This window comes from Podarcis tiliguerta (genome assembly GCF_965153285.1).
Source record: "Podarcis tiliguerta genome assembly, chromosome: 9".
NCBI classification, from domain to species: domain Eukaryota; kingdom Metazoa; phylum Chordata; class Lepidosauria; order Squamata; family Lacertidae; genus Podarcis; species Podarcis tiliguerta.
Genome location: NC_139542.1, coordinates 3709495 through 3730012, shown reverse-complemented (window position 1 = coordinate 3730012; position 20518 = coordinate 3709495). Strand labels below are relative to the sequence as shown.

General features: G+C 47.3%; 1 protein-coding gene and 1 long non-coding RNA gene across 2 annotated transcripts; both read left to right on the top strand.

The window, feature by feature from the left end:
* The first annotated feature begins 3471 nt into the window (after positions 1–3471).
* LOC310657746 lies at positions 3472–5138 on the top strand. The gene is made up of 3 exons (XR_014501889.1): positions 3472–3736; positions 3847–3938; positions 5025–5138. It is a non-coding gene; the product is annotated as an uncharacterized lncRNA (long non-coding RNA).
* Positions 5139–8291: 3153 nt separating this feature from the next.
* LOC310657728 (uncharacterized protein) lies at positions 8292–18845 on the top strand. Its single transcript, XM_083398848.1, has 2 exons — positions 8292–8445; positions 18442–18845. The coding sequence occupies exon 2, from the start codon at positions 18452–18454 to the stop codon at positions 18812–18814; it is 363 nt and encodes a 120-aa protein (XP_083254974.1). The 5' UTR covers positions 8292–8445; positions 18442–18451; the 3' UTR covers positions 18815–18845.
* The last annotated feature ends 1673 nt before the right edge of the window (positions 18846–20518 follow it).

Below are 20518 nucleotides of genomic sequence, written 5' to 3'. Positions count from 1 at the left end.
CATGGACCAGAACACGCCAGGCACTCCTGTCTTCCACTGCCTCCCACAGTTTGGTCAGACTGTTGTCTTTGTCCATGGAGTTTTCTTGGCAGGGATACTGGAGTGGCTTGCCGGTTCCTGCTCCAGGTGGATCACGTTTGGTCAAAACTCTCCACTAGGACCTGTCCATCTTGGGTGGCCCTGCACGGCATAGCTCATAGCTTCTTGAGTTATTCAAGCCCCTTCGCCACGGCAAGGCAGTGATCTACGAAGGGGATGGGCCAGATGAGCCCCCCCCCCCTTCTCGCCAGTCCTTCACCATCCCCCCCCCTTGAGTGAATTTTCCTGTCTGGAACTGTCTAAGAGCCCTCTGACAGTAAATCACACCCTTCAAAGTTAACTTATGGTTACCAGAGTTTTTCTAATGAATCCGGGACACTTTTTTTTTTTGAAGCTGAGTAAGAACAGGGAGTCAGTACAGTGATACCTTAGGTTAAGAACTTAATTCGTTCCAGAGCTCCGTTCTTAACCTGAAACTGTTCTTAACCCGAGGTACCACTTTAGCAAATGGGGCCTCCTGCTGCTGCTGCTGCACTGCCGGAGCACGATTTCTGTTCTCATCCTGAAGCAAAGTTCTTAACCTGAGGTACTATTTCTGGGTTAGCGGAGTCTGTAACCTGAAGCGTCTGTAACCTGAAGCGTCTGTAACCCGAGGTACCACTATAGTGGGGATGGTGAGGCAAAAGACCCTGGGCCCAAGCACACATGCATATTGTATAAAGGTGCAAAGATCTTCTTTCGCACCCTGTGAAACATAAATTTGCAGAGTTTTTAAAAAACTGGGCAACGGCGCGCTGCCCGCCCGCGACTCCCAAGCCTCCCCCAATCTCCTGCCCCCTTCCCCCTTTGTTTTGACTGATCGGGGGAGGCTCAGGAGTCATGGGCGGGTGGCTGTTGCCCAGTTTTTTTTTTTTAAAAAAACTCTGAGCATTTATGTTTCACAGGGTGTGAAAGAAGGGCTTTGCACTTTGCTTGGCAGAGAAACCACGTGCCTTGCTCCCCTCCTGGGCAGCGCCTGCCCGCCAGTGACTCCCGAGCCTTCCCTGATCTGTCAAAACAAAGGGGGAAGGGGGCAGGAGATCTGTACCACCAGACCTCCCTGATTCCCCTTCGACAGTGGCGGCAGGAGTGAGCAGCTCCTGAAGCCAGCCAGAGCCAACTGCGCTACCAGGCTGGCTCCGGGCTGCTGAGGTTGCCGCTGCCATGTTTCCCGGGGACAGATTTGCAAATCTGGGGACGTCTGGTAACCCTAAGTTAACTCTTTACAGTGGTACCTTGGGTTACAGAGGCTTCAGGTTACAGACTCTGCTAACCCAGAAATAATACCTTGGGTTAAGAACTTTGCTTCAGGATGAGAACAGAAACCACACGGCGGCAGCGGGAGGCCCTATTAGCTAAAGTGATGCTTCAGGTTAAGAACAGTTTCAGGTTAAGAACGGACCTCCAGAACGAATTTAGTTCTTAACCCGAGGTACCACTGTATTAGCAAAAAACAGGATCTCTGCAGACTTGGTTGAGTGTCAGCCGTTCATCCCCAGCAGGTCTTGCCCCATGAAACTGAAAGTCCTCGCCTGCCAACACCTGTCTAGGTCTCCTCTTCTCCAGAGCTTTCCCCAAGCATTCAGAGACTGCGCCTGTGTGTACCCTACTCCTGCTCTTCCTGTTTCAGCCCTCTTCTGGTCCCAGGGGACAAGCAGAGAGGGGAGCTTGTCTTGGCAGGAGGGGGAGACACCCGTGACTCTGCACCATCCCTGCCTCTTGGCCTCCCTCCTCCCCTGGCCTGCTTCAGCTTCTGCCACTGAGTCTGGTCTTCTCTCTGCCACAGACTCTCCCAGCTCACTAAGCCCTGTTGCCTCCTCAACTTCCAACACCTCCTCACCCCAATCTTCTCCCTCTGACCTCTCATCGTCCCACCACCAACCCCCAGGTTCCGAGCCTTCTTCCCTCGGGGGTTCCTCAGCTGGTGCCTCCCTCCTCTGCATGCAGCCAGTCCTTGACAGTTTCTATATTCCTCTGTTCATCTAGCCCAGTAAGATAAAAGTAAAGGGACCCCTGACCATTAGGTCCAGCTGTGGCTGACTCTGGGGTTGCGGCGCTTATCTCGCTTTACTGGGCGAGGGAGCCGGCCGACAGCTTCTGGGTCATGTGGCCAGCAGGACTAAGCCGCTTCTGGCGAACCAGAGCAGCGCATGGAAACGCCGTTTATCCTCCCGCCGGAGTGGTACCTATTTATGTACTTGCACTTTGCCGTGCTTTCAAACTACTAGGTGGGCAGGAGCAGGGACTGAGCAACGGGAGCTCACCCCATTGCGGGGATTTGAACCACCAACCTTCTGATTGGAAGTCCTAGGCTCTGTGGTTTAACCTACAGCTCCACCTGCGTACCTGACCCCTAATGTGGTGCCTATGAGCAACACAGTGCCCTCAGGCACCTGCAAGGCCTGCTTCTAATTTTTAAAAATGGTGTTCTTTGGTTTGTTTTATTGACTGAGGGCAGGGCTTCTTCTCAGCCGGAACTCAGTCCTGGCACCTTTCAGGTAGGCGCCATTGCCATTATAAGAGAACAAGAGAGGTGTTGCTGGTGAGTTCTGGCGCCTCTTTTTCTAGAACTATGGCACTAGTCACCTTTTTGGGGGTGGGGATATTGCCTGCTCTTTGTTTGCTTGTGGGTTCTTTTGTGTTGCATTTGTAGGTAGCCACCAATAGCCCTCTCCTCCATGAAGAAGCATTGAATTGTCCACTGTGAGGAACTTTGTTAGCTCAAAAATGGAAAGTACCAGAGTTACCAACAGTAGAGGAATGGCAGACGATGATGGTTGATAATGCGGAACTAGCAAAACTGACCTGTAGAATCTGAAATCAGGAGGAAGCAAAATTCCAAGAAGACCGGAGTAAATTTATGGAGTACATAAATAATAACTGTAGAAATCTGAAGACTCTGGCAGGACTGAAATAAATCTTACGATGTAGATAGGATTGGATGCAATAAGAAATGGTGGAAAAGTAACTGACATAAGCTGTTGAAGGGAGGGAAGGAAGTCAATGATCGGCAGAGTGTGGGGAAAGAATGTGGGTAAATGACTGTTGAATTTTACTGCATTTTGTTTGTTTGTATTAAGTAAAACACCAATAAAAAGCATGGTCCATTGTGAGAACAGGATGCTGGACTAGATGGGCCATTGGCTTGATCCTGCAGGCTCTTTTCGTGTTCTCAAGACTGAATGTCCCCCTTCTGCTGTGTATGTGCCACTAAGGTCTGTTCCTGTTGCACCTGCTGCTAGCAGCTCAGAAGCGATTGCACTCATGTTCTGGGCTTCCCAGAGGCACCTGCAGGACCCAGGCTCTCTGCTTAGAGCGACTCTTAGCTTCCAATTGGTTGCCTTCTGATGACCTCACAGGTGGGTGGCGGCTTTGTCCTCTGCTTCACAATGGGAGCTCCCGGGGCAGGTGCGGTCCAGGGGCTCCCGCCAAGCAAGGGTGCCTTGACCAAGATGCTGCACCCGTTGGACTCTGGGAGCTCTTTCTGGGCCACAGGTTAGCTGTGGACTGCAGGCTAAGAGGTTCGGGGCCTGTAGGTCAGAGGACAGCCTACTGGGTGGGAATCTGGCACTGGGAAAGTCAGCAGAGCTGCCAGGTAGCACACTGGGGCTTCCGCCCAAGGATGTGAATTGTTGCATGCCTACCTAATCTCTGAAAGGTGAGCGGCTTCCGGGGTTCCAGCAGTTACTCAGGGTTCTGTTTCCTTGGAATGAAGGTCAGCGGAGACAGTGGTAGATTTAGGATACATGGCTTTATTTTCACGTACAGACAACCTGGGCGTAAGATGGAGAGGCTCTAACATGGGACTGATACTGCCTTGGTCACACTGGTTGATGATCTCCGGCAAGCTAGGGACAAAGGTGAGAGCTGTTTCCTAGTTCTGCTGGATCTCTCAGCGGCCTTTGATACCATCAACCATAACATCCTTCTGGACCGTCTTGAGGGGCTGGGAGCTGGGGGTACTGTTATACAGTGGTTTTGCTCCTTCTTCCTGGGCTGTGTTCAGAAAGTGGTGGTGGGGGATGAGTGTTCAGAACCCTGGGCCCTCACTTGTGGGGTGCCTCAGGGGTCCGTCCTCTCCCCCATGCTTTTTAACATCTATATGAAGCTGCTGGGAGAGATCATCAGGGGGTTTGGACTGGGTGTCCATCAATATGCAGATGATACCCAGCTCAGCCTCTCTTTCAAATCAGAACCAGTGAAGGCGGTGAAGGTCCTGTGTGAGTGACTGGAGGCGGTTGGAGGATGGATGGCGGCTAACAGATTGAGGTTGAATCCTGACAAGACAGAAGTACTGTTTTGGGGGGACAGGGGGCAGGCGGGTGTGGGGGACTCCCTGGTCCTGAATGGGGTAACTGTGCCCCTGAAGGACCAGGTGCGCAGCCTGGGAGTCCTTCTGGACTCACAGCTGTCCATGGAGGCGCAGGTCAATTCTGTGTGCAGGGCAGCTGTCTACCAGCTCCATCTGGTACGCAGGATGAGATGCTCCCTGCCCGCCAGAGTGGTGCATGCTCTGGTTATCTCTCGCTTGGACTACTGCAATGCTTTCTATGTGGGGCTACCTTTGAAGGTGACCCAGAAACGACAACTAATCCAGAATAGACTGGTGACTGGGAGTGGCTGCCGAGACCACATAACACCGGTCTTGAAAGACCTGCATTGGCTCCCAGTACGTTTCTGAGGACATCTGGTGGGAGTGCCTTCTTGGTGGTGGCACCCGCCCTGTGGAACACCCTCCCACCAGATGTCAAAGAGAACAACAACTACCAGACTTTTAGACTACATCTGAAGGCAGCCCTGTTTAGGGAAGTTTTTAATGTCTGATGCTGTATTGTTTTTAATATTCAGTTGGAAGCCGCCCAGAGTGGCTGGGGAAAGCCAGCCAGGTGGGTGGGGTATAAATAATATATTATTATTATTAAACACAGATCTTGCTTCTCCATTAGTCACAGCTGTGGATCCAGCACAGAGCAAGGTGGTCTCTGTGTATCCAGCTTCCAACCAGCTCAGCTGTCACACAGCACACCTGGCTATTATTCTTCTACCTGGCAGCAGCTAGGTGAGGGGGGTGAATGAAAAGCCCACCCTTATAGAAGAAAATCTTCCACAACTTGGCTGCAAATGAGCTCTGGGGGGAACGAGAGGCAAAATGGGATTTCCACCTGCAATCATGTCGACTAACATGCCAATGTGGGGAGAGGTGATTTTCAACAGGACTGGTGGGTGAGAGAGGAGAGAATCTTATGCCTTTCTTTCTACTACGACCTTGATGAAAACAACCCCATCCTACGTCGTAGTCCTGTTGAAAATCATCTCTTCCCCTCCCTTGCCATTCCTTCTTTTGAAAATCTTGTGCGGTTGCAAGTTGGACCTCCAAGTCCAAACTAGGGCTGCAACAAAACTGGAAGGGTGAGGGAGTTCCTTCAAAAACAAAATGGCTAAACAAATTGGTAGAATTTGCTGAATTGGCTCAAATGACAAACAGGCTGAGAGGTAATGTTAACCAAAAATTTGTTCAAAAATGAGACATGTTCAAGAACTACTTAAAAAAATATAACAGTAGTGTGGCTTCTTCGACAGCACTTGAATGATTTCTGTATACATGAATGAAAAGGTTTTAAAAATTAGTAAGGAACTTTAAGATAGTATAATTAGTATAATGTTAAGTTTTGTACAACAGGAAAATAGAAAAGGTAAAAGCATTGGGGGTGGAAAGTCTCATGTGTATATATGTAGGAGTGTATGGTGAATTGTATTGTGTTTTGAATTGTCACTGTTTTGCGATCACCCCCAAAAGACCATATATAATTATATTGGTACCTCTGGATGTGAATGGGATCCGTTCCGGAGCCCTGTTCACATCCTGAAGCGGACGTAACATGCGACTGCACGCCTGCACGTGCACGGGTCACATTTAGCTGCTTCTGCGCATGATGTCATTTTGAGCGTCTGTGCATGCGCAAGCGGCGAAACCCGGAAGTAATGCGCTCCGTTACTTCCGGGTCGCTGCGGAACGCAACCTGAAAATATTCATCCTGAAGTTACTTCAACCCGAGGTATGACTGTATGTTAGCTTATCAAGTAAATTCAATAAAAAATTAAAAGCAAAACACATGGGTGCAACTATGGGTGCAAACTTTGATTGACTAAATCAATCAGCCTGAGGCTTTCAGCCTGAGAAGAACCATGCTGGCAGGGGGCTTATGGGAGTTGTAGTATAAAACATTCCTGCGTTGCAGGAGTTGGACTAGATGACCCTTGGGGTTCCTTCCAATTGTATTCTGTGGTTCTATATGGCTGTGCTGGCCAGGACTCATGGGAGTTGTAGTCCAGCATATGGCTGTGCTGATGGGAGTTGTAGTCCAAAACAATCCAGAGCAACAGTTCTCAACCTGTGGGTCTCCAGATATTGTTGGACTACGACTCTCATCATCCCTGAGCTCTGGCCTTGCTAGCTAGGGGTGATGGGAGTTGTAGTCCAACAACATCTGGAGACCCACAGGTTGAGAATCGCTGATCCAGAGGATACCAGGCCAGGGAAAGCTGCCTTCGTCCAGTTCATCCATGGTTCCTCTTCCCCATTCATTTCCAGGGAATGCAGCCCCCCCCCCAGCCCTGTGGACCATGGTGCTGCCTAGCAGAGGAAGAGCCTAGCGGAAGACCCCAGCCATGTGCATGGCCACCTTTGTGATAGTGCTCTCAACCACTTACTACTTCTTGATGACCGACCGGTTCCATTCTGAGCTAATCGCCTCCACCCAGTTCCTCGGCCCCTTGGCTGCCCCGCTCCTTGATGTGCTGCGCATCACCTCTGACCTGGGGCGCCACATCGTCTACTTATTCATCTCTGGTGCCCTTGCCTTGATGCTCTCTACGATCTCCTCGTGGGTGCAGGAAAAGGTGCTGGAGGAGACCAAGAATGTGGGCTTTTCCTTAGGGTCATGAAATCAGCAGGGCTTGAAAACAGCCCCGCTGCAAAACAAGACAATGTGGGAGCTTTCGATTTGCCCCTAAACACTGCAATAAACATGCCTCCCCTGCATGGACAACTTCATGGTGTTCTTCTAGCGTTAAGTCTTGGGTTTTAACTCCGTTGACAGCTAGGAAGACCCTAGCAATTCGCATCTGGCAGGGACGTCTCCACTGTGGGTGGGTGGAAGGTATTTAGCAAAGACAAAAGTTGGGGCTGCTAAAACGCCAAACAGCTCAGGGTGAAAAGGGATTTTGCCAGGAAAACCTGCTCTATAATGTTGAATTGGAACCAATCGATCATTTGGGTTTCCCATGGATTGCTGTTTGTTCCGATTTAGCAGTAAAGAGCAGGTCTTCATGCTCTGGAGCAAAACAGAAACAAGAAGTGCTTGGACAGGGAGCTTTAAAGCACAGATTTCTTCATTTCAGGGTCATGGGTTCGAGACCTAAGTTGGGCAAAAAATTCCTGCATTGCAGGGGGCTGGTATAGATGACCCTCATGGTCCCTCCCAAATCTACAATTTTATGATCTGTGCCTAGAAACATGGCAAAAAAAGCACATCTGAATGAGCCCTGAAGACAGCTTTCTCTGGTCCTATGTTGGCTTAGCGTTGCACCCCTCTTTGCCCAACAAATTTGAGTTGGTCTTTTTTTTTTTTTTAAAAAAAATCCCATTACTAAAATTAGTCATGATGATTCAGGAGCAGATTAGTATTGGGGTTTTTTGGGTGGCTCCCCGTCCCCCCCAAACCCCCTCCCACTCAGAATCTTGGCTGCGTTTTCTGGCCAGAGCTGAATGAGATCCTAACCACTGCCACCACCCCATGGACCATAAGAGAGACATACCCATGGAGACAGTTCCCAGTTCTCATCTGGACCGCTAGGCTAGTCACATTAGGGTCTAGTTGGCTGTATGATGGAAGACCTCTGTGGGAGATTCTATTCCAGTAGTCACCCCATGATGACTTTCTGAAGGTTGACCTCTACTGCTTTTTCCTTTGTACTTTTCTGGAGGAGGGTCGTAGGGCAATCAGGTTCAATATCTGGCATCTTCAGGTGGGGCTGGAGACGTCCCCCATCTGAAACTCAGAACCTGGTCAATGGAGGAAAAATCTGAATGAGAGAGTGGGGTCCAGCTTCCCTAACAGGAAGTCTTCTCCAGGGTGGCCACCAGTCCCCAGCCAAAAGTTGAGGGCTTGCAGGGCTGCCATTACCCAGCCAGCTGGGTTTGTGACATCAGCAGTCAAGAAACAGAGTGCCCTCCCCAGGGCAGCCACTCCCATTAGGCCGGGATGTGGTGTGGGAGACATCTCTGCCCAATGAACGGGTCAATAATTCAGACACGAGGACGGGCCTGGGGGTAACATCTAATGCTGAGCTCAGCCTAGAAGGGAGGTAAGTTGGGGCTTTCCTGCCCTGGGAGCCTGAAGACCATACCGTGGATCCCATTGCTCATTTTTAGCCCTGGTATAATGAAGGGGCAAGGCCCATTCATCCCAGCATCCTGTTCTCACCAGATGCCCCAATGGGAAGCCTGCAAGCAACACACGAGCGAAAGAGCACCCTCCTTTAGTGTCCAACAACTGGTATTTAGTGCTCAATCAGAGCAAACGTCAATTTGAATTTTCTCTAGATTGCCATTTGCTCTGATTGAGCTTTAGAGAGCAGACATTCATGGAGAATGCAGAACAAAAAAATAAAGGGCACTTGCACACAGGGCTTTAAAGCATAGACTATGCCTGTAAAGGGAGCGCGGGTGGCGCTGTGGTCTAAACCACAGAGCCTAGGGCTTGCCAATCAGAAGGTCGGCGGTTCGAATCCCCGCGACGGAGTGAGCTCCCATTGCTCGGTCCCTGCTCCTGCCAACCTAGCAGTTCAAGTGCAAGTAGATAAATAGGTACCACTCCGGCGGGAAGCTAAATGATGTTTCCATGTGCTACTCTGGTTTGCCAGAAGCGGCTTAGTCATGCTGGCCACATGTCCCAGAAGCTGTACGCCGGCTCCCTCGGCCAATAAAGCGAGATGAGTGCCGCAACCCCAGAGTCGTCCGCGACTGGACCTAACGGTCAGGGGTCCCTTTACCCTTTACCTTTATGCCTGTAAAGAGCAGAGGAAAGGGAAGTGTGGATAAACCCTAACTTGGGATCCCAGTGTCTAAAATTAGTCGTTCTTGCTGTTATTAACAGGTCAGGGCAAATCCACATGGGGAGTCCTGCTGATTCCCTGTAAAGCATGCATGTACATGTGTGTGTCTGGATGTGTCGTAAAGTGTGTTATGGGTGCATAGGTGGAAGGTGCCAAACTCTGACACATTTCTCCAACTTTCAAACACCTCATTTCTCTTTGAGTAGTCATGAAGTCTCAGTGGGAGAACATAAGAAGAGTCCAGCTACTTGATCAGGCCAAAGCCTCTTCTCACAATAGCCAACCGGATGCCTCTTCTGGGCAATTTGCAAGCAGGATTAGAGCCTAAGAGCCCTCTCCCCTCCTGTAGTTTCCAGCAACTGGTGCTCAGAAGTACTGCTGCCTTGGGCAGTGAGCTCTAGTGTCATGAAGGAGGGAGGAAAACCTTTCTCAGTCCTCTTCCTCTGTGCCACGCAGAATTCTATAAACTTCTATCACACTGCCTCTTAAATCTCCTTTTCTCCATTCTAAAAAGTCCAAAACGTTGCAACCTTTCTTCGTCAGGGAGCCTCTCCATCCCCTCACTCTTTTCTGAACCTTCTCCAACTCTGCAATGTCCTTTTTGAGGTGAGGTGGCCATAACTTTTCACAGTACTGCAAATGTAGCCATGCGGTAGATTTGCACAATGGCGTTATGTGTGATGGCCTGGGACTGGGGCTCGGACTCAGAACCAGAGGAGTCTCAGTCCACACCGGATCCTTTGCCTCAGGCAGCATCTGAACCAAGCCTGGGGCCTGATCCTGAAGAGTCCCAGTCTGCACAGGTTCCCCTGCAACAAGCACCAGCTGGGCTGAGTCAGGGGCCTGAGCCTGCCCTGGCTCCAGATGCGGGGATGACCTCGTTGCCTCCAGCTGGGCCATCGCTTACAGCTGCTCCACTACTGGTTGGGTCAGGGGAGGCTGAGGCGGCCTCTGGGTATAGTAACCCACAGACATCTCCCGATCTGCAGAGACTAAGGTCTGAGAGAAGGAGAGACCTGAGTACTCGCAGGAGGAGTGCTCGCCTTTGGGCGAGACAGGGAGGTGAGTCGCCGGGGGATCAGGACCGGCCGTTACCCCGACAAAGATAAAAGGCTGTCGGACCCTGCCCCAGGTTGCAGGAGCAACATTGCTGTTTGCTAGAACCTGTCTGTGACTCTGTGCCTGACCCCGCCTGGTTTCCTGCCTTGACCCTGTTGGACTGACTCTTCGCGGAACCCTTGGATTCGGGACTGGACCTGGACTGCATTGCTTGGGTTTACCCCCGGGCCCAGCACATTATGATCCTGGCAGTTTTTGTTTTCAGTTCTTTTCCTAAGGATCCATAGCATGGAATTTGCCTTTTTCACAGACTAAAAAGTCTGAAATGCTGCAACCTTTCTTCATATGGCTGCTACTTCCCTTATGGTCTACCTAGTTTAGCATCCTGTTCCCATGATGGTCAACCAGCTGCCTCTAGGAAGTCCACAAGTAGGGTGTGCGCCAAATCAATCAGTATGAGCTGTTCAGCAATGGAATGGACTCCCTTAGGAGGTTGTAGACTCTCCCTCGTTGGAGGTTTTTAAGAAGAGTTTGGTTGGCCATCTGCCCCGTACAATCTAGCTGAGATCCTTGCATTGCAGGGGGTTGGACTAGATGACCCTCAGGGTCCCTTCCAACTCTTCTACAATTCTTTTTTTTTCATTTTTGTATATAAATTTTTATTAGTTTTCAACATATCATTTTCAGCAATAATTAAACATACTTTCATATCTTACACCATTTTTTTTACTTACATCAATCACATCTGAAAATTTTCCAATTTATTCAATAAATATACATTTCTTACTTCCACAATTACATTTAACTCATAACTAATATCTCTATTCTTTCTCTACTTTGCAATGCTTCATACATTTCTCCTTACAAAGCTTCTTGTAGTCCTACTAGTGTAATTTGTTGATTACAGTTGCTCTTCAAATAGTTCGTATATTTCTTCCAATCTTCTGTGAAACTCTGGTTCCACAGGTTTCGAATCCTTCCTGTCATTTTATCTAATTCTGCGTAGTCCATTAATTTCGCCTGTCATTCTTCTTTCGTCGGAATTTCAATACTCTTGCCACTGTTGTTGCATACAAAAACAATTTAACATCTTGCCTATTAATATCCTCACCTATAATACCAAGTAAAAAAGCTTCTGGTTTTTTAAAAAATGTATACTTCAACATTTTTTTCATCTCATTATATATCATTTCCCAGAAGTTTTTTACTTTCTTACATTCCCACCACATATGGTAAAATGTTCCTTCCTTTTCTTTACATTTCCAACACTTACTATTTGTCTTATACATTCCAGCTAATTTCTCAGGTGTACTATACCATCTATACATCATTTTCATCATGTTCTCTTTCAAGGCATTACAAGCTATAATCTTCTCCCACCTGCGGTCCCCAGTAGCTGGTGTTCAGAGACCAATTTCCTTCAAAATTAGGGACAGCATCTAGCCATCATTACTAGGAGCCCTTGGCAGCCATAGAAAATATGACTGTTTTTGGGCGGGTTGGGTAAGGTTAGGTTCTAGAACCATAGCTGGATCTAGACACATAAAAAAAAAACGTTTTAGGAAAACGCATTGTAAACTTCATTATGGGAAATCAAGTTGGCAGAAGATGGGACTCCACGGCGCCATCTGGTGTCACAGTATTATGACACATTTAAAACGTTATTTCTTTACTTATGTAGCTGAGTCCCATGAGCTGGAAAAGATCCGGTGCTTTAACTCACTTTAATTGGGTAAACCTACATTTCCCCTGCATCCTTGAACCCCTCCTACAGAACAGCGCCAGTCCAGAGACACCCTTATTCCCAGGTAATATAATATCCTGGCAGTAGTTTAAAACAGTGCCAATACCGCGTATATTAAATCCAGCAGTTATCAAAACACGACTTTAAAATAGCAGCAGTTTTAAGCACAGAGCATTAAAACATTAATTAAAAGCAGCTTGGAGCAGAGAAGTCTTCAGGGCCCGTTTAAAAAACTGACAAGAGAAAGCACCAGATTCACCGGCTTAGGAGTGCTAGAAGATGTCAACTAGAATCATAGAATCATAGAGTTGGAAGAGACCACAAGGGCCATCGAGTCCAACCCCCTGCCAAGCAGGAAACACCATCAGAGCACTCCTGACATATGGTTGTCAAGCCTCTGCTTAAAGATTTCCAAAGAAGGAGACTCCACCACACTCCTTGGCAGCAAATTCCACTGTCAAACAGCTCTTACTGTCAGGAAGTTCTTCCTAATGTTTAGGTGGAATCTTCTTTCTTGTAGTTTGGATCCATTGCTCTGTGTCCGCTTCTCTGGAGCAGCAGAAAACAACCTTTCTCCCTCCTCTATGTGACATTCTTTTATATATTTGAACATGGCTATCATATTCTCCCTTAACCTCCTCTTCTCCAGGCTAAACATGCCCAGCTCCCTTAGCCGTTCCTCATAAGGCATCGTTTCCAGGCCTTTGACCATTTTGGTTGCCCTCCTCTGGACACGTTCCAGTTTGTCAGTGTCCTTCTTGAACTGTGGTGCCCAGAACTGGACACAGTACTCCAGGTGAGGTCTGACCAGAGCAGAATACAGTGGCACTATTACTTCCCTTGATCTAGATGCTATACTCCTATAGATGCAGCCCAGAATTGCATTGGCTTTTTTAGCTGCTGCATCACACTAAATGAGACATTTTCCTGCCACCCTAATATCCAAGAGATGAGAGACTCCATCGGTTCCAGGCATTTACTCAGGGTTCTGTTTCCTTGGAATGGCGAAGACTGTGGTGTCTTTAGAATGTATGGCTTTATTCACACATATCCACAAGGACAGTCTCTATGTGAGCTTTCTTCACGCACGAGGCTGGTTGGCAGACCAATTCTGCATTACAACGGTGTCTGCGAAGGTGGCATGAAGGCTGGCAGTGTTAACCATGCCATGAGGGAATCCCTTGCAGACAACCGCAGTCCCTGCGGTGACCAGTCAGGTGACCAGAGGTGGAATGACCTCTGGGAGGAGCGCAGAGAGAAGAAACAGCATAGTACATCTGCAGCAGCACAACCGGACGCCTCCATCTGCCCCAGCTGCAACAAAACATGTCTCTCCCAGAATCTTTTCATATGCAATAGCTGCCGCAAGGTTATTGATTGCAAAAAATTGGAAATCAGAAGAAGTACCAACATTGAAAGATAGGCAACATAATTTTTTTGAAATGATTGAATTAGCAAAAATGACGGCAACAATTAGAATGCAATCTAATCAAAATCTCAAACAGGAATGGAAATGTATAGAAGAATACATGACCAAAAGATGCTCCAACAAGAATTTATTGACCTGTATAGACTGATTTCACAAAGTTAAGTTAAGCTAAGCAGATATATAAGAATGAATGTTTAATTATTAAGATACAAAAATACAATCTCAGTAATAAAGTTACAAAATAATAACAAGGAAGTCACGTACGGGTGGGGGGAAGACACAGGGCAAGAAATAAGAAATGGATAAATGTTGGTACATAATGAAATGTGTAAATGTGAATTTACGAATATAATGTATATGTATCACTATGTAAAGATTTCATATATGTATTGCAACATTAATAATAATAAAACAACAACAACAACAACAAAATGTCTCTCCCATATCAGTTTCTACAGCCACAGCAGGGGCTGTAACTCTCCAATGGTTTGGCTTTACCCCCAGAGGTACACTCCATTGTCTCCCGAGACAGATAGGTGCCAAGAACTATGCATAGATGGAAGATCAGCACTCATACCACACTGGTCAAAGTTCTCTTACCTAGCAGATACCTAGCAGATAGGAGAGTCAGAAGGACGGCAATTCGAATCCATGCAATGGGGTGAGCTCCCATTGCTTTGTCCCAGCTTCTGCCAACCTAGCAGTTTGAAAGCACACCAGTGAAAGTAGATAAAAAGGTACTGCTGCGGTGGAAAGGTAAATGGTGTTTCCATGCGCTCTGGTTTCCGTCACAGTGTTCCATTGTTCCAGAGGTGGTTTAGTCATGCTGGGTACATGACCCGGGAAGCTGTCTGTGGACAAATGCTAGCGCCCTTGACCTGAAAAATGAGATGAGCGCCGCACCCCATAGTCACCTTTGAGTGGACCTAACCATCCAGGGGTCATTTATCTTAAACCAGGGACGCGGGTGGCGCTGTGGGTAAAACCTAAGCGCCTAGGACTTGCCGATCGCATGGTCGGTGGTTCGAATCCCCGCGGCGGGGTGCGCTCCCATTGCTCGGTCCCAGCGCCTGCCAACCTAGCAGTTCGAAAGCACCCTTGGGTGCAAGTAGATAAATAGGGACCGCTTACTAGCGGAAAGGTAAACAGCGTTCTGTGTGCTGCGCTGGCTCGCCAGATGCAGCTTGTCACGCTGGCCACGTGACCCGGAAGTGTCTCTGGACAGCGCTGGCTCCCGGCCTCTAGAGTGAGATGAGCGCACAACCCTAGAGTCTGTCAAGACTGGCCTGTACGGGCAGGGGTACATTTACCTTTACCTAGGGGTCAGCAAACTTTTTCAGCAGGGGGCCGGTCCACTGTCCCACAGATCTGGTGGGGGGCCAGGCTATATTTTGAAAAAAATAATAATGAATGAATTCCTATGCCCCACAAATGACCCAGAGATGCATTTTAAATAAAAGGACACATTCTACTCACGTAGAAACATGCTGATTCCTGGACTGTCCGTGGGCCGGATTTAGAAGGCGATTTGGTCGGATCCGGCCCCCGGGCCTTAGTATGCCTACCCATGCCTTATACCATTTACTTTACCCAGTGGTTCCCCCCCTCCACTGAAAAAACGTTTAGGGGGTACACTCTCATTTTGACTCAAGAAAACCACCATTTTATAGTTCAAATCGGGGAGAATAAATACAGTAAATGGACAAAAGTACAAAGGTTCACAAAATGTTTAGGGGTATGCGTACCCCTGCGTACCCCCCAAAAGAAAGCACTGACCTTACCTTGCAGCTAGGTGATGGAGTGGAAGAAAGACTCACCAATCCGTCTTGGAGGGGGGGGGGCATCATCACTTAGCTGCAGCCCTTGCAAACTGACTCATTATTTTGGGATGCTGATGAGGACACTTAAGTGGCCAGCTAAGTTCACTGACGAGATCAGTAACCCCCATCAGATTCCAACCCTCTCAGGGCACAAGACCCCAAGAACTGGGACATGGAAAAGAGCTAAGAGCCTCGGATAGAAGATCACCAGGTTGATGGACTATATGGAATGGATAGAAAGGACTGACAGAATCCGAGACCAGGGAGAAGAGACGGTGGAAGAAGATTGGAAAAAAATTAAAAACCTATTTAGAGAAATATTGTAAAATTAATGAAATGTTAGCAAAACGTTGGAATGAAATTACATGGCTTTAGTAGAAATATTATAAGGAGTTAAGTATAAATAAGCTTTAAGGTTTTGATGGTAAGATAAGGTTAAAATAGACTAAGATAATTAAATGACAGAAAGCAGTGAAAGATGGAAAGGATTTGCTGATATAGTTATTATCTAGAATACAAAAAAGGGAGGTGTGAGGTCGAGGAAATAAGTTAATGAAAGATAATGATAAATATTGGGTGTGTTTTTAATTGTTTTTGTTTGTGTTTGATGTATTGTGTTTTTTGTTTTCTTTTTATGTTTGTAATGTATTGATTTGTATTCTTTATTCTTTCTTCTTTTTTCACTTTTCTTTTTTTCTGTAATCTTTAAACTTTTAATAAATATTATTTTAAAAAAGAAAAAAGAACTGGGAGGGACTTGGGATGTCATCCAGACTGACCCCTCCCAAACCCACAACCGTGAAGATTTTTAAATTTATTCTAAGCAAAGTAAGGAAACTCTGGCCCTTCCTGTTTTGTTGGACCACATTTCCCATCATCCTTGACCACTGGCCATGTGACCTGAGGCTCATGTGAGCTGGAGTCTTTCCGACAAGATCTGGAGAGACACGGATGCACTTGATTTAAAGGATCTCCCTCCTTCAAAATTGCCAAGGGCGGGGGGACGGGGACGAAAAGGGCTTTTAGTCCCCAGAGCACTGGAATAATATTCCATGAGAAATAGAAATGCGATAAAACTGATTAAACTTGTTAAAAGAAGGTGCCCAAACAAGCAATTAGGACCATTCAGGAACAGAACTGAAAACAGAACTGCCAATATCATAATGCCGTTATACAAATCTCTGGTGTGGTTGCATTTGGGATTCTGGTTGCGTCGCCTCAAAACTGATATCGTAGAGTTGGGGAAAGGTTCAGAAAAGGGCAGCTAAACTGATCGAGGGGGTGGAGCAACTCTGCTCTATGAGGAACTGTTGTAGCTTTGGGAACTTTATCGTTTATAGAAAAGGTGAGTCAGAAGAGACATGATACAAATTTATAAAATTATACATGGATAGCGAAAAGGGTTTCTCCCTCTCGTAACAACAGGATTTGCAGACACCCCCAAAGAAGTTGAAGAACTGGAAACGATGCCTTATGAGGAACGGCTAAGGGAGCTGGGCATGTTTAGCCTGGAGAAGAGGAGGTTAAGGGGTGATATGATAGCCATGTTCAAATATATAAAAGGATGTCACATAGAGGAGGGAGAAAGGTTGTTTTCTGCTGCTCCAGAGAAGCGGACACGGAGCAATGGATCCAAACTACAAGAAAGAAGATTCCACCTAAACATTAGGAAGAACTTCCTGACAGTAAGAGCTGTTCGACAGTGGAATTTGCTGCCAAGGAGTGTGGTGGAGTCTCCTTCTTTGGAGGTCTTTAAGCAGAGGCTTGACAACCATATGTCAGGAGTGCTCTGATGGTGTTTCCTGCTTGGCAGGGGGTTGGACTCGATGGCCCTTGTGGTCTCTTCCAACTCTATGATTCTATGATTCTATGATTCTATGAACTACTGACGAAAGAAGAATGGAGGATGAAGTTGATGGACTATGCAGAATTAGATAAATTAACAGGAAGGATTCGAAACCTGCGGGATCAGAGATTCTTAGAGGACTTAGATATATGAACTATTTGAAAAGTAATTGCGACGAACTGATTAGTAGGACCGCAAGAAGTTTTGTAAGGTGGATAATCTGAAATATTACAAGAAAGACTATGAAAAGAATTATTAGTTAAGGACAATTAAATGCAATATAGAAATTAAGAAATGCAGAATAAGTGATAAAGAACGGAAAATCATCAGAGGTGTTGACGGAAGTCTAAAACATTGTACATGATGAGAAGATATGTTGTATGACTGTTGGAACTGATATGTTAAAAAATCAATAAAAATGTATATATATATAAAATAAGTTGAATGCTGGAAGATTCGGGACAGGTAAAAGAAAGGACTTATTCATTCAGCACAAAGTTAAACTATGGAACTCCCTGCCACTGGAGCCAGTGATGGCCACCAAGTTGGGTGGTTTTAAAAGAGGATTGGACAAATTGGTGGCTATCAGTGGCTACTAGCCAGGGTGGCTATGCTCTGTCTCCACAATCGGAGGCAGAAATGCTTCCGGACATCAGTTTCTGGAAACCACAGGAGGGGAGAGGTCTCTCGTGCTCAGATCTGGTCGGCCACTGTGAGAACAGGACGCTGGACTAGATAGGTCTGCTCCAACATGCTCTTATGTTCTCATCTTCTTATGATCCCTGTGGAAGGTCTGCTGAACTGGATACAAACCTTTTGTTTCCATAGATGGGGTGCCACCACCAGAAAGACACTCTTTCCAGTCTCTACCTGCCCTAGCTCAGAAGGCAGATGCTGTCCCGTCAGGGAGACCTGGGGAGAGGAGATTCCCAGTTGCCTGCCTCCTCTCTCGGTATCCTTGAAACAGCTCAGTGAACATGTAAAAAACAGGGTTTTGTGTTAGCTGTTTTTCTGAGTCACGCAGAGTGATGCAGCGGCTTCACCTTCGAAGCCTTAGTGATGAAGTAGATTCCACACACAAGACTCTTTGCTAACTATTAACGAGCAGTTTTATTTATGCATGTCAACTATTAACGAGCAGTTTTATTTATGCATGTCAAGTCCAATGCAATGCATTTCTCTCCCTTGAGCCCAAGAGAGGGTTTTCTTGCTTCCAAAACTCCTTCATAGCAACATTTTGCAGCTGTTGCATAGCTTTTCCTCTCTTCCTCCCCTGTATAATTTATTATTTGCAGAATGCATCTTCTAACCGATACCGTACATATACTGACATTTTGTGCCTCCCCAGGGGGATCGCCATGGCTCGCCAGAAGCCCTCGCAACCTCAGCCGTCGGAGCTGTCGCCGGTGCAGCCGACTCCTGGCTGCAAAGTGGTGGCGCCGCCCACTGCGTGCAGCGGGTTCCTGGGGTCCTTCCTCAATGGCGTCAAGATGGTCCTGAGCATCATCTTGTTCCTGGGCCTCTGTGCCTTCACGGCCTACGTTGCCCTGCTCTGCACCGCCCTGCTGTTTGCGGCCGTCCAAGTCCTCTTCAGCACCCTCATCCCGTCGGCTCTCCTCATCTTGCAGTTCCTGCTCTCCGCCATGCTGCTCCTCTTCTGCCTGCAGTGGATGAGCGAGATCTTGACACAGCAGTTCCACGTCCACGACCCGGTTTTGTGAGATCTTCGGGGAATACAAGCACCAAGGAGGACTGGGCTTGGCTTGGCTGTTTTTCTTCTTCCTGAGGCAGAGTGGGGTGAGGGGTGCAAGTCTGGAGTGTGAGTGTGTGACCCTCCAGTCCAGAGGTGGCCAACATTTTCTCTGTTAAGGGCCTTATTCCCTCAGTGGCAGGGGGGGTAAGAGCAACAAGTCAACAATAACTCTCCCTCCCTCCCTCCCTCCTTCCTTCCTTCCTTCCTTCCTTCCTTCCTTCCTTCCTTCCTTCCTCCCTCCCTCCCTCCCTCCCTCTCTCTCTCTCCTTCCTTCCTTCCTCTCTCTCCTTTCTCTCTCCTTCCTTCCTTCCTTCCTTCCTTCCTTCCTTCCTTCCTTCCTTCTTTCCCCATCTCTCTCTCCCACTGCTTCTATCTCTTTCTGCCACCCAGGGGTGCCAACTTGAATAAAACATTGGGGTGGGGGCAGGTGAGCCCTGCCCCGCACAATCGATCACACAATGTAGCACATGCGCACCATTTGAATGGCAATGCCCATCAATTGGGGGGCTGTCCCCCTCAAATATTTTATGGGGGAAAAGTGGTGTCTCCTCCCTCCCTGTAGTGAATTTGGGACCTCAGAGCTCCCCCAAAGAGGGGGAAGCTGGAAATTGAAATTAACAAGGTCGTCCACTTGAAAACTGCAGAGATGAGCTCTCTGGTTTCCCAGGGGTGACTCTCTTAAGCATCACCAAACATGCAGGAGAGATGTAGAAGAGGACCCACAGAAATCCCTAAAATGCACAGACGCTAATAGAGACCTATAGCTCCAAATGTCAACATAATTAAATAGAAATCCCAGGGCTCAGTGCGTAGGAGACCCAGGGGCTTAGCTTCCTCTCTAGGTGCTAACCATGGAAAAGTGATTTCAAGTGTGCCCCTCCCCCCTTGGCTCTGCCTCCTGGGTCTTCATTGTTTTCTCTTTTTTTCTTTTTAAATCATTCCAATAAAAGCATCCAATTAACAAATCCATCAAATCATAACCCAGTTAAAAATAATAAAATAAAAAAGAGCCAAATTACAATCCAAATTATTTATTATTAATCGTGATAATAGATAATAGATAAAAGATTATAATAAATAGGTTTCTTAATGAGGCTTGGCATAGAAAACAATTGTAGGTATAGAAAAGTAGAAAAAGGAACGTACCAATAACTTCCGTAAATCCAAACACCATAATGAGAATCTCTTTGAAGTCCGAGCTTAAACACCAGGGACTATGCAATTCTGCAGATTTTTTCTCAGTCTTCTTCGGTCCAGACTATGTCTGTTTATTGTCCAAATCTAATTATTTTATCAAACAGATATTTCCGGCTTGTGAGAGTGACTTCGGAGAGTGCCAGTCGTGCTGTGCTCTGGGAACCAGCGTCCTGCCGCTTGCACCTTGGTGCCAGCTGACAATCTCGGACGGTCTTAGGGTCTCCGAGACAGACCTCCCCCACCCTGGTGAGTCTGCCAGGGCTAATTACCCCCATGTTGTTGTTTAGTCGTTTAGTCATGTCCGACTCTTCGTGACCCCCTGGACCAGAGCACGCCAGGCACTCCTGTCTTCCACTGCCTCCCGCAGTTTGGTCAAACTCATGCTGGTAGCTTCGAGAACACTGCCCCACCATCTCGTCCTTTGTTGTCCCCTTCTCCTTGCGCCCTCCATCTTTCCCAACATCAGGGTCTTTTC